Raw genomic sequence first — 19116 nt, 5'->3', positions numbered from 1 at the left:
GTAAAGACACAATATGGATCTTTAGTGGATTTTACAAACATCAGGTTTATCTGCACTGTTCCTAATTTTTCAGATACGTCGACTAAACTCCATTGAGAGTGTAGTGGATTGTTTTAAAGAAGAAGGAGTGGAAAATTAGTTGTAAAAAAATAATTTAATGTTACTACTTATCTCATTTTTACCAAAGTAAAACATTTTCAAAACAGAAAAAAAGAAATTAAATATGTTATATTATCATGTCTTCCTGTTTGAAACCAAATTTTTAATAATACTACACATTGACCTACTTTCTACCTCTAATCTGGCAGTGTATCTCAGGAGATACACACATTTTTAAACTCAGGAGATACATGCTTTTTTAAAGTCTCTGATTAACACCAGGAACACCATTAGACCATGTATTTCTTCATCAGCATATTTAGACAATAGTCATGATTAGTTTTATGAGTTTATGTTATTGTTTTATTGAAAATAACTTTGATTAATAAATAATTATTATTACCTACCACCTGGTCAGTAGGTCCTGCAGCACAGGTGGCCATGATGATTTGATCTCATCTCTCTGAGCAGGCTGACTACACGATGGCGTATAACCTGAATCAAGTCATGTGATACGTGATAATTGGGTGAAAACCTTCAATCATGCTCTTTATAGGATGTTAAAGATTTTGCATCTGGTGCACACGGCCTGTTTTAGGGTTAAATAAAACCAAAGCTTCATCACCTGTCAGTTGTACACAAATATGTAATTCATAAAGTGCTTTTCTCTTGTAGGTCCGTGAAGAAAACTGCTGTTGTTGCTGTTTCAGTACAGACAAGTAACCATTTACAGAAACTCCTGGTTTGGGTTTTAAGGAGTGCAGACAGAAGAGGATCTGAACACATTTAGACTGTCAGAATTATCTTTAATATCTGTATATCTTTCAATAACAAACGCTCTGTTAGTGTTTTATACTGATGAAGTGAAAAGAGTCTCACTTTTTTATTACTGTACTTTTCTAACACTGACTCTGAGTTTAGGAATAATCAGATATTCTGAACTCTGCTTGGAGTCTTTCATGATAATATCTGAGCATGTTAGCTAGTAAAATTTAAGGGTGTAATGATTTTAAATCAGTGTTTGTGCATCAAAATCTAAAACTGTACAGTCGATACACTCCTCTGTCTCTACTGAGGAACTTTTATTTACTGTCCAGTTTCATCAAACCTGCTTTAGCATTGCTTATAGCTCAGTTGTTTTTTTTTAAGATTATTATTTCGCAGGACATACGACACTGCAATCTTTGAAAATCAAATTAATCTTGATCCTAGAATCAAGAATTGAATCAAAACTGTAAATATGTCTATAATAGTTACACCCCTCCTAAAATTTAAATCTTTTCTACACAATTTAAAAACGTCTAATTTCTTAATCATGATTAATATTATTATAAAAAGACTCATCAATCTCATCTCATCAGTTCAGTGATTTGAAGAGTTTAACACTCTCTGTTATGAGTAATAATACACTGTACATGTACAGCAGGGGTCTAATGATTTCTGGGGACACATTACAGTTGTTGTATTTAAACTCTGCAAGTATGATAGTAATTCTGTTATTTCACTGTTAATGTTTGCTCATAAACAAGAGTTAAAATATTAAAACAGAAAATTACATTTTGTTCTCCATTGTGAAAGTTCTGTCTAAGTCCAGCTCATCACACAGTATTTTACCATCACTGCATTAAACTAAACCCAGAACCAGACCACAAAAACCCATAATAGATCACACATAGCTTGAAATGTACACTGGGGAACCTGCTCGTGGAAACTGCAGGTGGTCATGAGTCATATGAGACTATTGAAATAAGCTCCCTCCTGACTGATGTGGACAAATTACACCAGATTTAGTACCAAACACAAGACAACACACAGCATCCAAAAACATGAGACCTTTGTTTTTAATGAAGGTGGTCACACCACCATGAGACTTCTCAGCTATTCATCACCTCTCTATGACTGCATTAACATAAGCCACCAACCAGAGCACTAAGAGCTGCAGTAAATCACAGGGGATTTAAAATTTACAACAAGAATGCAGTTAATCTAAAGCGTGACTCATCTATTTTAACCTCAGCTAACATTACTGGCCTCGTCACATTTTATCTTGTACCTTGAGTTTGTGAAAAAATAATAAATGTAATTATTTAACTTATGACAATTAAAACCTGAGGTACAAATGACTATCTTGTAAGAACATCACGTCAAAGTGTTGGACATTAGACAGTTATCAATCAGTCAGTTCTCGTAGTCGATGCTTTGGATATGGGTGAAATCCTGAATGACAGTAACAAGGATCAGATCATTATGGGATAGACTCCAGTCATCAGTCATCTATGAATAATTATTAAACCAAGTGTACAGATATTAATCAAATGAAAAACAAATTGGCTGTGAACTTAGACTGTGAAATCAGACTGTGAAATTAGACTGTGAAATCAGACTGTGAAAGAGTGTGTTGTGTTTGTAAACTCTTATCTTGTCAAAATGATGTTTTATGTTACATGTAGATTGATTTGAAGTGACCTATAAAACAGCAAAATAAAGAGCTCAAAGTCAGGAGCTCAGCTCTCCACATTTACAGCATTCATTATTTATAAATTACAGAATTAATTAATTGGTTAATTATTTAGCTGAGAACAGAAAACCTCACACACAAAGACACAAAACTGTGGGAACGTCTCACTGATCATATATATTTAAAGCCGTGAGTAAATTGTTTGTGCACTTTCCCAGCCACATTTAGTCTCAGAAGCCTGAGAACAGAGAGGAGTTAGAGATGTGTTTGTGGTCTGATTTCTATTCTAGTAAAACTGCAGTAATGACAACATCAACCAAATAAGAACTGAAACCTAATGTTTTTTAAATTATACTTACTGCATCATTTATGTAAAGCTATAAAGTCATATTTATTACTAGATAATCTTTTATTTACATATTTATAACCTTACTGATCTTCATCTTTCAGGCTCTTGTCATGTCTTTCCTTACAGTCTCAGCAGATTCATAATGCTGGGTCTCACTGCTTTGGTGTCTTTGCCTCTGAGAGGTGAACCGAACTTTCCCCTGAACTCTGCACTGCAGTCAGTTCTCACGCTCAGTTCTTTCCTCTGTGGTCTGAAGACTCGTATCTTCAGATATTACCTATTCTAACACCTTTCTGCTCTCATTCACACTTCATTTATTCACAGATGTGCCAATTACCTAGTAATACCAGATGCTGGTAACAAAAGTCCTTTTTTCTTTGACCCAGAGAACACAACATCCATTATTTCCACGGACAATCTAGAGGTTTGACTTGTTAAACAGAAAAAAAAACCCGTTTCCACTGTTCATCAGTCCATTTTAGATGAGCTTCAGCCCAGAGAATTCTGCAGCTTTTTGGACGTTGTTGAGAAATGACTTACACTGTGCACAGTACAGTCTAAACTTGCATTTCTGTATGCAGCGACAGACGGTACAGTGGCCCAGACCCCATGAGGTGATCTCCATCACAGAAACATGCCAGTTTCTAATGCAGTGCCATCTGAGGGGTCAAATTTCTTGGGCATTTATAGATTTTGGCTTTTTCTGAATTTTTACTGCTTTTATACTCACACATTTGTACCAGCTGTTTAAGATATGTTTGAACATTTCACAATGTTCCTAGTCTTAAATTGCTTCTGTCCCATTTTTCAACACATTGTAGACATCGATTTCAGAATGAGTGTGTTTTAAAAAAAACAATGAAGTTGATAAAGTAGAACATTATATCTTCTCTTTGAACTGTTCCCATTCAAATACATTTCAAAGTAGATTTAAAATCACTGCCTTCTGTTTTATTTGTATTTTTATATACTGTCTCAAATTTTGTGGACTTGAGTTTCTCTCTCTCTCTCTCTCTCTCTCTCTCTCTCTCTCTCTCTCTCTCTCTCTCTCTCTCTCTGTCTCTCTCTCATGTGCTTTGTCTATGGGTAAAAAGGAAGTGTTGTTGGAAGGTGATTGTTCAGTCAGTCATTACTGGGGCAGTATGGAGCTCAGTCTGCTCTCTCTGATGCTCTGTGAGTAAAGTTTCTCTTTATATTGCTTTAGCTTATTTGTATTTAAATATGTATTATTTTGTACTGTAATTGTTTTGTACAGCTTTGTTCCACATTTCGTAGTGTGATTTACATTCTAGGTTAAAAGAATAAGACACTCATTTCAGTTAAAAAAATCCACACATTTAAAGTAGGTGTTTGTGGCTCTTTCCATGAAAGTAAAATAGCTTTCTGAGCTACCAGTGCAGGACAGAAAATCAACGTAGCTGATACTACAAAAGTGTCACTATAAACCATTGGTCTTGAAGATAGTGGTATGTTAACTTCTTACTTTGTTATTATTATTAACATTAGTAACTAGTAACTCATGGTTTTGCCACTGAGCTGCTCTGTTCAGCTGGAAGCTGAGAGGAGCAGCGCGCTGTCCAGGGTCAGATCAGACAGGCAGGTCTCCGTGAAGCAGAGGGCAGATGTGGTTGAAAAGTATTGGTAGCTTTGGAAGTAGTTTTTTTTTCAATTTCATGTGTGTAAAGGACAGTTCAGGTAATTATTCATTGTCAAATTATTTGAGTTTATGGCAACCAGTTCATCAAACTCTTTCACTTCACTCATCAGTTTTACAGTGTAGTATAATATTTTACACTAATATATCATGTTCTCTGTTCCTCTCCTACTTTAGTGCTCATCCATCATGGACAAACTCAAGGTGAATCATTACATGAACTTTTACTGGATTATTTCATTTGTATTCATGTACATTTCCATATAATTCTATTCCTTTAATTGATGATTTCACAAGTTGCTGAAATCAGTAAAATCGTAAGTGATAACACATTCATTGTACATGAAACAGCAGTGCATTCATAAATGAATTTGTTCGTCAATCCATAGTTAATAATGTAGATTATAGATGTATTTCACTGTAAGATACATGATACATTAAAGTCCAATCTGGCTGCACAGAAACATTCATAGAACACAGACACATTAAACTCATTAGACTCATTATGATTAAGATGATTAAACTACTTCTTATATTGAGAAAAGCAGCTCTGCTCACTTCATCATTTCACACCAGCAGAACAACCTAAACTGAGTGTGGAGTCTCAGAGCACAGTCTACACTGGAGACAGAGTTACTCTGAGCTGTGAGCCGCCAGAGAGTACTGGATGGGAGATTCACTGGAGGAAAAACAATCAGTATATAAAACATTTAGAACTTCTGAAAACAATCAGTGTTACAGAGTCTGATCCAGGAGAAGCAGAGTACCAGTGTGTAGTGACGAAAGACTTACACACTACATTATACAGTGATACAGTCAAGATTACAGTGAGAGGTATGTCATGCTTTCTGTTTGCTTTTTACAAATTGAATTTAGAATAAGTGAAGAAAAAACTTATTCCACATTATCTATGATGCTTTTGAATAATATAATATCTCTGAAGATTCATTAAATTTCAAAAGTATTGATCATCTTTGAACAGAGAGACCAAAAGCTACAGTGAAAGTCCAGCCAGCTGATCATGTGTTCATCAGAGAGAGAGTCAGTCTGACATGTGAAATAGAAAGTGGAGATTACTGGAATTATGAATGGTATAAGAATAATAATCTTCTCAGAGATGCTCAAAGGAAGAAATATGAAATCTCTAATGTTGATCAGTCTCATGCAGGTGTTTATACCTGTAAGGGAACACAGTCAACAGGCCGAATATACACACACACCAGTGAAGCTGTTAGACTGACTGTATCAGGTGAGTGTGGTGTCTTTCTCACTTCATTTCTATCATTAACAGTTAAAAGTTCAGAGCTGCATTATTACTAAATATCATTCTGCTGTAGATACTAAGGAAGTAACAGAGTAGAATCAGCAGATTTTCTCTCTGAAACACACAGAGCCAAAAGTGTGTAGAAGCGCAGCTGCATTGCAGAATGAGCCTTGATGAGACTGCAATATGAGCCCACAACGCAACTAAAATGAATGTTTGAACAGCATAGCTTGAAAAATAACTGCTAGAATTGTGATGATATAGCATTTATAATAATAATAATAATAATAATAATAATATATATTATATATTATTATTATTATAAAATTAATGTTATTACTGGTTTTTGTACTGAGCTAAAATGTCATCTTAGCCCAATTATTTGGAATTCAGCTGTGAAATTTAGCAAAAAGTGTATTTTTTACTAAAATCCATTATATGAGCTGTCAGAGCCTCAGTAAGCTGCATGGCTGAACACAGACTACATGTTATATTTCCAGTCCTAAAAGCAGACGTCAGAGATGACCAATAAGAACAGCTCATATCCCCACGTTTAAAATCGAAACATTTTTGTTGGAAATTCACAGATTCATCAACAAACACACTATAAATGTCATATAAATGATCTATTTGTCAGTGTCTATTTTCACTAATCCTGCTCATTTTGATGAACATAATTTTATGTACTTTATTAATGTATTGTGTTTTATCAGCTGCAGTTGGGAAAGTTGTAACATTTGCACTGTTTTAACTGAATTGTTCAAAAAAGGTGGAGCGGAAAACAGTTTACATTTCATGTTGGAGCAGAGATGTGTAGACTGCTTATATAAACATTAATTATGAGATTAAAACATTTTGCCAAAGAAAATACAATTAGAAGGTCGTGGTGCTCTGTGAGTCTCAAGCTGCTTCCAGGGATGCAAGGAGGTGTTTTAAGTTGAGGTGCTGAAATTTTAAGCAGCATATGAGTCACCTGACTGATGAAGTCATGCGAAATGATTTTTTTTGATAATTAACATGAAAAAGAGAATGTAATGCGGTGCTATAATGAGACAAGAAACCACAATATATACATCTAACTGACACATCAAACCACTGCTCTCTTATTCTAGACTAACGTTATGTAAATGAGATAAGTGGCGACCAATCAGATTGTTCACATGTGGTTCGTAATGATTGTGTCGCCCACAGTCACACACTGATATTTAACTCTGGGACAAAATGTTATTGTTACATTAGATTATTTAGTTTAAGAACAATGGGCCACATTCACCAATATCTTTCTAAGTTTTTTCTTAAACTGGTTCTTAAGAAAGATTTCAGAAAAAGTATCTATCTAATTCATGAGGTGTTCTCAGTGGCGTCTCTGCCACAGAAAGCCTGGTGGGGCACAAAAAACTGTAGGGGCAGCCGCCAACTCCTCAATCAAACTACACAAACAAACCTGATGCACCAAACGCACTTGTAATAATGCAGAATGGCTCTCCAGTGACGTTCACTGCTCAAAAAGAAAGGGCACTCGCAGTTAGCCATGTTTTTCTCTTGAACCTCTCTGGGTTGAAGGAGCAGTTTTTGACCTTTCCAGCCTGAATGATGTTTAAATCCTCTGGCTGGTGTGGTCCCTAATGTTTAATCTCTAATTTATGCTCTAATGGCTGGCACCAAATTTAACTTTTATGACATTTTCGACTTGACTCATTATATTGCCTTGCTATTAAGAGCGTCTACCACAACTGATGAGGAGCATTTGCTAGCTGTGTAGCAACGGCCACACCGTAAATGACATTTACTGAACATCTGGACATATGTAAATTTGTTATGTTTTATTGGCTTCTCTCAGCAGGGGGCCAACGTGATCATGCCCCACAGCTGGTTATTGAAAGTGCTGAACATGCGCAGAATGTTTTTTAACTGCTCACTTGGTTAGACGAGCGCTGATGGGTCCCACGCTCACCAAACCAAGACTGTTTTAAACCAAATGTTTAAAATATAGCATGGAACAGAGAAACAGTGACACTGGAATATTAAAGTGACTGAGCTGATTATGGTGCTGTTACTTCATGGATGGGTACTAAAGTTAGGTTGGGTATTTGGTATTACATTATATACAGTGTTAAAGTCTGGAATCACATCTTATTGTAAACAAAGAATAGTATTGTAATATGTACAGAATGGCACAAAAGTCACAGGCATCAGAGAAAATGATATGTGATGTTATTTATCTGGGTGGTAAGTGTTTATTTTTCCAAAATCACTAGCATTGGAACAAATAATCACTAACATTAGACCAAATAATCAAATAAACAATCAATTTGATGTGTTATTTAGACCATTTTTCAAATCTCTCCTGGAGGAAGTCTAGTATTTACAGGTACCAATACCCTGTTTATCTAAGCAGTCATTCACTAAGTTAAATCAGGTGCTGCTGATAGAATTTAAGAAATCCATGCAATGACAGCAAGAAGTCAGAAATCAAGTCTTTACATCAAACAAACTTTACATCAAACCTGCACAACAAATAACTTCATTACCAAACAACACATTAATTTTACTGTACCACATAGTTAGACTAACAAATATTTAGCATTAGGTGCTAGTGGGTGGAATAGCATGCCTTGAGAGCATCAGCTCATTTGACACATAATAAGGAATAAACATGCAAATTACATTGTCATTTTTTTAATAACAAAGTTATTTTTATATGGTGGTGGTTTTATATGGTTTCGTATATGTGAACATGAAACCAACTGTTCCTCTAAGCTTCTATTTATAGGCACCATTAATGCACTGACTTCCACTATCTTTAGCTGTGTTCCTGGAGAACCACCTGCTCTGCACATTTTTTCGTTTTTCTGCTCTGAAACACTCACAACAGATGAGGAAGGACTTCCTAAATAACTGCTTAGTTGGATCAGGTGTGTTGAGAGCAGCAAAAACAGCAACATGTGCAGGGCAGGGGGTTCTCCAGAATCAGTGATGAGAACCACAGGTGTACAAGGTTCACATTAGTGACATATTGATTATTCAAAAAAAAACAAAGTTTATTGAAAAGTGACAAATCTGTTTGTCAATAAATGTTGTGTTGGTGACGACGAGTGACTGAAAGGGGGCAACATAAGGGGTTGTTCAGATTTTTTTCTGGGGCAAGTGCCCCTGTGTCCCCACCCCTGGATCAGCCCCTAGCACAACTCAGAAACTGTGTTTAGACTCATGTGCCGGTTTAGGACATAACACATTTATAAGGGTTTGATAGAGTTTTTGTCTAAAGCATAAAGTGGAAGATGTGTAAGAGCAGTAATGATTGATTTAGAAACACATCTGGAATAAAATTCTCTCTGTAAACTTATAGAGAGTGAATGTTGGTGAACACTCTCATGCATGTTCAGAGAGAGTGTATATTTTAAAAGTATTTGTTTTCTTTGAACAGAGAGACCAAAAGCTACAGTGAAAGTCCAGCCAGCTGATCATGTGTTCATCAGAGAGAGAGTCACTCTGACATGTGAAACAGAAAGTGGAGATTACTGGAATTATGAATGGTATAAGAATAATAATCTTCTCAGAGATGCTCAAAGGAAGGAATATGAAATCTCTAATGTTGATCAGTCTCATGCAGGTGTTTATACCTGTAAGGGAACACAGTCAACAGACCGACTATACACACACACCAGTGAAGCTGTTAGACTGACTGTATCAGGTGAGTGTGGCGTCTTTTTCATTTTATTCATGTCATTAATAATTGTGCAAAATCAGAGACCTTCCTTCATCTGTTATAGAAAATCACACAGAAACTTCAATATCTTAATGCAGTCAAATTGTTCAGCATTTAGTGTGTCCACTATTTGCCTTTAGTACAGCATCCATTCTTTTGGACAGTTTTTCCCAATAAATCTCAATCTTAGGCCTCATTCACGTGTGGATATTTAAAAAAAAAAAACATTTTTTCCTGCTTTCAAAAAATCCTCATTCATTCCAGCAGCACTTTTGAAAATCTCTCTGTCCACATGAGGACGCAAAAACTCTTGAAAGGTGATCAACTTGAAAACACATCTGGAATAAAATTTCCTCAGTAAATTACACTCTAAACATCACTCTTTGGTTGAACTCACTTGAATTATCCAAGGTTTTACACCAGACGATTAAATAACTTTCTTTCAAAATGAGACAATTTTGTTGATGGAACATATTTTATTTAAAATGAACTAAATCTGCTCTCACATTTCTAACTCAACTCATTAAAACTCATTGAGCTTGATTTACTAGTGTTGATTTAACTTATGTTGGCCCAACTTATCTTACTAGAGTTGATTTAAAAGTGGACACTGTAGCGTCCAGTCAGTTTACAACCACAATCAGCAATGGAGAATATGGTACTGTAAACAATAAAAAAGCTAGGCAGTTAAACTAAATATAAACTGTAAGTGTACACCTGACAGAATATAGCCTGGTAGTAAAGAAAAGTGAGAGATGGTGAGAAAAACAAGTAGAAGGACACATTCAATATGCAAATCAATGAAGCCAATAAAATCTTTGAATACATAAAATACTTAAAAATGTTCTCCTAACTGAAATTAGTTGAGCAATGTGGGATGTATGCTATATTAGGCACAATAGTCTTTATAACTGCCTTTGTGGTGGAAGCTAGAAGTGGCTGAAAAAAGCAACTCATTCTCTTTTATTTGACTTGATTGACTTTGGCTAATTTGACATTTGGAACATTTTTTAACGCTAATACTTAATAATTACTTTTTAAAAATGGGTGAGTTTAATTAATATCAACTTAATTTGCTTTTCTAACATGTACAAGAGCAAGTTCTACATTATCTCTTTGGTGTAATAGAGAGAGCATGTTTCTGAATACTGTCATGTATGTTAGACACTGTATATGTTACAAACATATTTGTTATCTTTGAACAGAGACACCAAAAGCTACAGTGAAAGTCCAGCCAGCTGATCATGTGTTCATCAGAGAGAGAGTCACTCTGACATGTGAAATAGAAAGTGGAGATGACTGGAATTATGAATGGTATAAGAATAATAATCTTCTCAGAGATGCTCAAAGGAAGAAATACGAAATCTCTAATGTTGATCAGTCTCATGCAGGTGTTTATACCTGTAAGGGAACACAGTCAACAGGCCAAATATACACACACACCAGTGAAGCTGTTACACTGACTGTATCAGGTGAGTGTGGCGTCTTTCTCACTTTATTCTATCATTAAAGCTGCATTAGAGCCCGACTGATAATTTGGTGATATTACCAGCTGATATGAGTTGCAAATAAATCGGCATTTATAACAGCTGGTAAATGGCAATTAAAAAACAAATGGAGAGGCAGAAGACAGATCCTTCAGCCATGTTATGAGTGTTGTTGTTGAGCAGTTTGTCCATCAGAGGATGCTCTGCAACTTCCCCTGTTGGCAACACACGAGTTTGTAATGCCACAAATCACAACAATTAGCTGACCAAGTTGAGCTGATTAACTTTACGCCCTGAAGTATTTTATCAGCATTCATGGTTCAAGTTGATATTTGTCACGTGAAATACTTAAATAATAATAAAATATCCCCATCACTTCTCCTCTTAGCCTAAATAAGCCTGGCATTGTTCATGTTTGCCATGCCTGTTCGTGAAAGCCGGTCCTGTCAGGTTGACATCATTATTAGTCTACGTTTAGCATTACAGTAGTTGAGTGGTGAGTAGTTCTGGCTAAGCTGTTGATTTATTAATGAAACAGTGAGGCAGTTCTAGCGAGTAAACACACAATGGTCCTATCTTTTCTCCCTGGCTCATCACTTCTAAAAATTCTCTGGCAACATCACTTACAGCAGCTTATAACACTGTTTATTACAGGAAAACAACTAACATTAATGACTGGATAAACTACAACGTTTAACTTATTCTGCCTAAATGATGAAGCTGAAGTCAGTTTTAAGTTAAAATTTTCCCGTTCCACCTTAAATGGTGCAGCAGTGACATTCTGGCTTCTGTTCTGCACCATTTAAGGTGGAACAGGGGAATTTTAACAAGAAGCTGGCGAATAGGAAACCAACTTCAGCCTCGCGTCTAAATGAAGAAAGTGTCAGTAAATGATGTTTTGGTGGTGTCTGTAGTTACAGTCGGTTCACTGGAAATGATTAATCCAGTGGGGACACGTAAATAAACGCAAGCTGATCAACTAATGTTAGTATATTACTGGTAGCCAAACAAAGTTATGTACATTAGTTTCTCTTTCAATTGTGTAGAGTGTGCTTGAATGGCACTATTTTTTTAGAGCACAGAGTGCATTGATATGCTGTGAGACGTTATGCATGTCTAAAAAAGGAGTTCCGGTATAGGTGTGAGTAAAATATCATGCTCAGAGGCTCCCGCATGTAATTCAGATAATCATTAAATCCTTTAAATGATAATACTACGCATATTTATTTGTGTTAATAACTCTGTTGGGGAGTGAAATCCCAAAGTTGCAAGTTTATTTTTAAACTGCATTGTGTTATCTTTGTGAGGACTCTTAAATAACTACACACAAATATCAGAGAAAATTGTTGTTACGTATTTCTGGAAAAAAAAAAGAATATCAGCTGATCAGATGCATCATTTAAATCCTGAAATACAGAAATGGGTGTCGGTCTCAAAAATCCTAAATCAGTCAGGCTGTAAGCTGCAATATGTATGATACTTTATAAAAATGAAAAGAATTAGCTGAAGATTAAACACACTATAAAATATGCTGTGTGTGCGCTGCTGCAGGTCACCATGTAAACCTGAAATAATTTCAAATTTAGACAGGTCGGGTCTGATTTTGCAGTGTGTTTTTGGTCAATTTCAAATGTCTTTACATACTAACATCACACACACAGGTTCAAAAGAAGGTCTGGCTTTATGTTTAGGTCTCAAATGCAAAATCAACATTATACTGATGAAGATATGAAGACAATAGCAGATCATTCACGTAGATTCTCAGAAGACACGTCCTTCAGACAAAGCACAACAGTTGTTGCAAAATATTCTTCCACAAGCAATTACATGTTTCCGTCAGAGAGGAGCAAAGCTTTATCAGTTAAAATGTAGAGGTGCATTACTACAACGAAAAATTGTCCTACTGTATATACTTAAGAATAAGCAGAGTCAGCAAATTTCTCTTAGAAGTCTCAATGAGCTCATCTCTAAAACTGGCAACATCAGCTGATATTACCAGTTGGCCTTTTTTGTGAAAAATTTGTGAAAGTTTGTCCACAGCCAGAAAGTGGAAGATGCTGAAGAGCAGTAATGACAGACCTAAATAATATTGAGGAAATGTTTTTGAATGATGTTCAGAGAGAGTGTATAAGTTTTAAAAGTATTTATCATCTTTGAACAGAGAGACCAAAAGCTACAGTGAAAGTCCAGCCAGCTGATCATGTGTTCATCAGAGAGAGAGTCACTCTGACATGTGAAATAGAAAGTGGAGATGACTGGAATTATGAATGGTATAAGAATAATAATCTTCTCAGAGATGCTCAAAGGAAGAAATATGAAATCTCTAATGTTGATCAGTCTCATGCAGGTGTTTATACCTGTAAGGGAACACAGTCAACAGGCCGAATATACACACACACCAGTGAAGCTGTTACACTGACTGTATCAGGTGAGTGTGGCATCTTTCTCACTTTATTTCTATTATTAAAGTGTTTAAAGTGTAGAGGTGTATTACAACCATAAAACATCATCCTGCATTACATATCAGAAAATTTCTCTTTAAATAATACAGAATCTCAGGAGTCTTAATGAGTTCATGTACAGTACTGTGCAAAAATCAGAGACCACCCTCCATGTATTTCTTTTCCAGTCAAAACAGCCATAAAGCAGACCTACAAGCAGTGTGCAAAATACCCCCTGGTATTCGGGGGTCCCATGTTGGCTAACTGCTAACTCATAGCAGCACTGATGCTAGCTTCAGTGGCAAAAAAAAATGTTTAGTTAAATTTCATTTAGTTAATTTACCAATTTTCAAATATGCAATATTTTTTCTGAGATTTATCAGGCATAGTTACAGTTGCTAGGCCATGAAGGACCAACTGGGTGAACCAGTTTGCCACAGTGCCACCCTGAGGCACAGCAGTGTTGCATCTATAGTTAGTTAAGAAGAAACAAAGACAGAGACCCACCAATTTAAAATATAAAATGTTAACCACCTGAGTTAAAATCCTTGTTGACAGTGAGCTGCATCATCAGAAGTAAGATAAAAAAACATTTCTATGCTTGCCACAGCAGTGTGCTATAGCTAGACTGACTGACGTGTGTGTAAGAAATCTTTCTACTGTTTTGTCTCAAAAAATGTGCTCATAGTGGAGACATGCCAACACTGTGGTTACTATGCTGCCATTATGGTGCTGTGTATGCCCTGTTTATCATGCTGTGACAAAAAAACAGTCTCAGTGAGTTCATGTAGCTCATCTCATAAACACTGGCAGCATCAGCTGATGACAGCTGTTGGCTTTTATGTGAAAGTTTTGTTAGAGTTTGTCCACAGCCAGAAAGTGGAAGATCCAAAACAGCAGTAGTGAATGTTTTTAAATACTGTCTGGCATGTTGAGAGAGAGTGGGTAACAGTGTAAAATACTGTTTTGTGGTTTATAGCTAACTATTTAGGAACTTAGCAGGGACACATTTTCATATTTTATTCTGACACGCTGTATTTATCGCCTAAATTGCCTCTAGGTGTGAGTGTGGGTGTGAATGTATATGTCTGCTTGTCTGCCCTGCGATGGACTGGTGACCTGTCCAGGGTGTTTTCTGCCTTCTGCCCGATGACCACTGGGATAGGCTCCAGCTCCCCCCACGACCCAGGATAAGCGCTTTAGAAAATGTGTGTGTGTGTGTGTGAGTGTATTTATCGGTATGTTATTATGAATGAATCAGGCTCATGGCAGACCCGTGGGCCGCTACTGTGAGACCCCTGGTGTAGATAAAGGACTGTTTTATTCAGACTCCAGAACTACAACAACATTAATGTAGAGACACAGTTAGCTGACATGCTAACTAGCTAAGTAGGTACGGTGCTCTTTTACAATGTTTGTTTTACTGTATTGTAGAAGAACAAACACGTTAGTGCTTTATTAAACCTAAAGCTGCTGCTTATGTTCAGTCTGAGTGCATGTCAGCTAGTTAATGTAGCTCATGTGAACAAAACTAATGAGCACTGAAACTTTGTGTCTTAGATATAAATAAAAAAGATGTGTAATTAATATAAAAGTAGAACATACTGTGGTCAGTCTCAGCTCTCAGGCCTTTCTCCTTCAGAAATAATGATTTTTTACAGTGCATCAGAAAATCGTTCAGCAGGAGCCTTTTAAAACTCAGCTATTGAGCAATTACTGTTAAATTGATCAGTAGTTTGTGAGTAGTTATTCTAAAACACACTGTTACAAAGTAGTTTTTGAGGAGATATTTAAATCTCAGTAGTTATTCTTTAGTTAATAATGAACTATTCTAATCAGTAGTTCACTATTACCTACAGTGTAAATAACTAGTACTCCTTGGTAGTTAATAATAGTTACTTAAGTGTTATACAGTGCTATTTGTTCCCTGGTTACTTCTTGAATAGTTAGCTGTTAAATATTTTAAATTATTAAATTAAATTGAAATCTTAATTAAATGTAAAAGTATTACAGAGTGTATAAGTCATAAAAGTTAAAAGATACATTTATTTATTTTGGGATATATGCTATATTAGGCACAATAGACTTCATTTCTTTATAACTGCCTTTGTGGTGGAAGCTAAAAGTGGCTGAAAAAAGCAACTCATTCTCTTTATTTGACTTGATTGACTTTGGCTAATTTGACATTTGGAACATTTTTAACGCTAATACTTAATAATTACTTTTTAAAAATGGGTGAGTTTAATTAATATCAACTTAATTTGCTTTTCTAACATGTACAAGAGCAAGTTCTACATTATCTCTTTGGTGTAATAGAGAGAGCATGTTTCTGAATACTGTAATGTATGTTTCACACTGTATATGTTACAAACATATTTGTAATCTTTGAACAGAGACACCAAAAGCTACAGTGAAAGTCCAGCCAGCTGATCATGTGTTCATCAGAGAGAGAGTCACTCTGACATGTGAAATAGAAAGTGGAGATTACTGGAATTATGAATGGTATAAGAATAATAATCTTCTCAGAGATGCTCAAAGGAAGAAATATGAAATCTCTAATGTTGATCAGTCTCATGCAGGTGTTTATACCTGTAAGGGAACACAGTCAACAGGCCGAATATACACACACACCAGTGAAGCTGTTACACTGACTGTATCAGGTGAGTGTGGCATCTTTCTCACTTTATTTCTATTATTAAAGTGTTTAAAGTGTAGAGGTGTATTACAACCATAAAACATCATCCTGCATTACATATCAGAAAATTTCTCTTTAAATAATACAGAATCTCAGGAGTCTTAATGAGTTCATGTACAGTACTGTGCAAAAATCAGAGACCACCCTCCATGTATTTCTTTTCCAGTCAAAACAGCCATAAAGCAGACCTACAAGCAGTGTGCAAAATACCCCCTGGTATTCGGGGGTCCCATGTTGGCTAACTGCTAACTCATAGCAGCACTGATGCTAGCTTCAGTGGCAAAAAAAATGTTTAGTTAAATTTCATTTAGTTAATTTTCCAATTTTCAAATATGCAATATTTTTCTGAGATTTATCAGGCATAGTTACAGTTGCTAGGCCATGAAGGACCAACTGGGTGAACCAGTTTGCCACAGTGCCACCCTGAGGCACAGCAGTGTTGCATCTATAGTTAGTTAAGAAGAACAAAGACAGAGACCCACCAATTTAAAATATAAAATGTTAACCACCTGAGTTAAAATCCTTGTTGACAGTGAGCTGCATCATCAGAAGTAAGATAAAAAAACATTTCTATGCTTGCCACAGCAGTGTGCTATAGCTAGACTGACTGACGTGTGTGTAAGAAATCTTTCTACTGTTTTGTCTCAAAAAATGTGCTCATAGTGGAGACATGCCAACACTGTGGTTACTATGCTGCCATTATGGTGCTGTGTATGCCCTGTTTATCATGCTGTGACAAAAAAACAGTCTCAGTGAGTTCATGTAGCTCATCTCATAAACACTGGCAGCATCAGCTGATGACAGCTGTTGGCTTTTATGTGAAAGTTTTGTTAGAGTTTGTCCACAGCCAGAAAGTGGAAGATCCAAAACAGCAGTAGTGAATGTTTTTAAATACTGTCTGGCATGTTGAGAGAGAGTGGGTAACAGTGTAAAATACTGTTTTGTGGTTTATAGCTAACTATTTAGGAACTTAGCAGGGACACATTTTCATATTTTATTTCTGACACGCTGTATTTATCGCCTAAATTGCCTCTAGGTGTGAGTGTGGGTGTGAATGTATATGTCTGCTTGTCTGCCCTGCGATGGACTGGTGACCTGTCCAGGGTGTTTTCTGCCTTCTGCCCGATGACCACTGGGATAGGCTCCAGCTCCCCCCACGACCCAGGATAAGCGCTTTAGAAAATGTGTGTGTGTGTGTGTGAGTGTATTTATCGGTATGTTATTATGAATGAATCAGGCTCATGGCAGACCCGTGGGCCGCTACTGTGAGACCCCTGGTGTAGATAAAGGACTGTTTTATTCAGACTCCAGAACTACAACAACATTAATGTAGAGACACAGTTAGCTGACATGCTAACTAGCTAAGTAGGTACGGTGCTCTTTTACAATGTTTGTTTTACTGTATTGTAGAAGAACAAACACGTTAGTGCTTTATTAAACCTAAAGCTGCTGCTTATGTTCAGTCTGAGTGCATGTCAGCTAGTTAATGTAGCTCATGTGAACAAAACTAATGAGCACTGAAACTTTGTGTCTTAGATATAAATAAAAAGATGTGTAATTAATATAAAAGTAGAACATACTGTGGTCAGTCTCAGCTCTCAGGCCTTTCTCCTTCAGAAATAATGATTTTTTTACAGTGCATCAGAAAATCGTTCAGCAGGAGCCTTTTAAAACTCAGCTATTGAGCAATTACTGTTAAATTGATCAGTAGTTTGTGAGTAGTTATTCTAAAACACACTGTTACAAAGTAGTTTTTGAGGAGATATTTAAATCTCAGTAGTTATTCTTTAGTTAATAATGAACTATTCTAATCAGTAGTTCACTATTACCTACAGTGTAAATAACTAGTACTCCTTGGTAGTTAATAATAGTTACTTAAGTGTTATACAATGCTATTTGTTCCCTGGTTACTTCTTGAATAGTTAGCTGTTAAATATTTTAAAATATTAAATTAAATTGAAATCTTAATTAAATGTAAAGTATTACAGAGAGAGAGTGTATAAGTCATAAAAGTTAAAAGATACATTTATTTTGTTTGAACAGAGAGACCAAGAGTTACAGTGAAAGTCCAGCCAGCTGATCATGTTTTCATCAGAGAGAGAGTCACTCTGATATGTGAAATAGAAAGTGGAGATGACTGGAATTATGAATGGTATAAGAATAATAATCTTCTCAGAGATGCTCAAAGGAAGAAATATGAAATCTCTAATGTTGATCAGTCTCATGCAGGTGTTTATACCTGTAAGGGAACACAGTCAACAGGCCAAATATACACACACACCAGTGAAGCTGTTACACTGACTGTATCAGGTAAGTGTGGCGTCTTTCACACTCTATGTCATTAATAATTGTGCAAAAGTCAGAGACCTTCCTTCATTCAACACATCAGGATGCAAAAACTCTTGAAAGGTGATCGACATGAAAACACATCTGGAATAAAATTCCCTCAGTAAATTACACTCTAAATATCACTCTTTGGTTGAACTCACTTGAATTATCCATTGTTTTACACCAGACGATTAAATAACTTTCTTTCAAAATGAGACAATTTTGTTGATGGAACATATTTTATTTAAAATGAACTAAATCTGCTCTCACATTTCTAACTCAACTCATTAAAACTCATTGAGCTTGATTTACTAGTGTTGATTTAACTTATGTTGGCCCAACTTATCTTACTAGGGTTGATTTAAAAGTGGACACTGTAGCGTCCAGTCAGTTTACAACCACAATCAGCAATGGAGAATATGGTACTGTAAACAATAAAAAAGCTAGGCAATTAAACTAAATATAAACTTTAAGTGTACACCTGACAGAATATAGCCTGGTAGTAAAGAAAAGCGAGAGATGGAGGTGGAGAAAGACACATTCAATATGCAAATCAATGGAGCCAGAAGCCAATAAAATCTTTAAATACAAAAAATACTTTAAAATGTTCTCCTAACTGAAATTAGTTGAGC

At 35.9% G+C, this 19116-nt stretch overlaps 1 protein-coding gene across 1 annotated transcript in view; it reads left to right on the top strand.

The window, feature by feature from the left end:
* LOC118802030 (sialoadhesin-like) overlaps window positions 1-19116 on the top strand; it is a 35940-nt gene that overhangs the window by 8292 nt on the left and 8532 nt on the right. Inside the window, exon 4 of the mRNA XM_036562479.1 lies at window positions 5140-5387. Coding sequence (XP_036418372.1) covers window positions 5140-5387 — 248 coding nt within the window. The remainder of the gene's footprint in view (window positions 1-5139; window positions 5388-19116) is intronic.

This window comes from Colossoma macropomum, unplaced genomic scaffold (genome assembly GCF_904425465.1).
Source record: "Colossoma macropomum unplaced genomic scaffold, Colossoma_macropomum, whole genome shotgun sequence".
In the NCBI taxonomy this organism is placed as follows: domain Eukaryota; kingdom Metazoa; phylum Chordata; class Actinopteri; order Characiformes; family Serrasalmidae; genus Colossoma; species Colossoma macropomum.
This window is presented reverse-complemented; position numbering and strand designations above follow the sequence as displayed.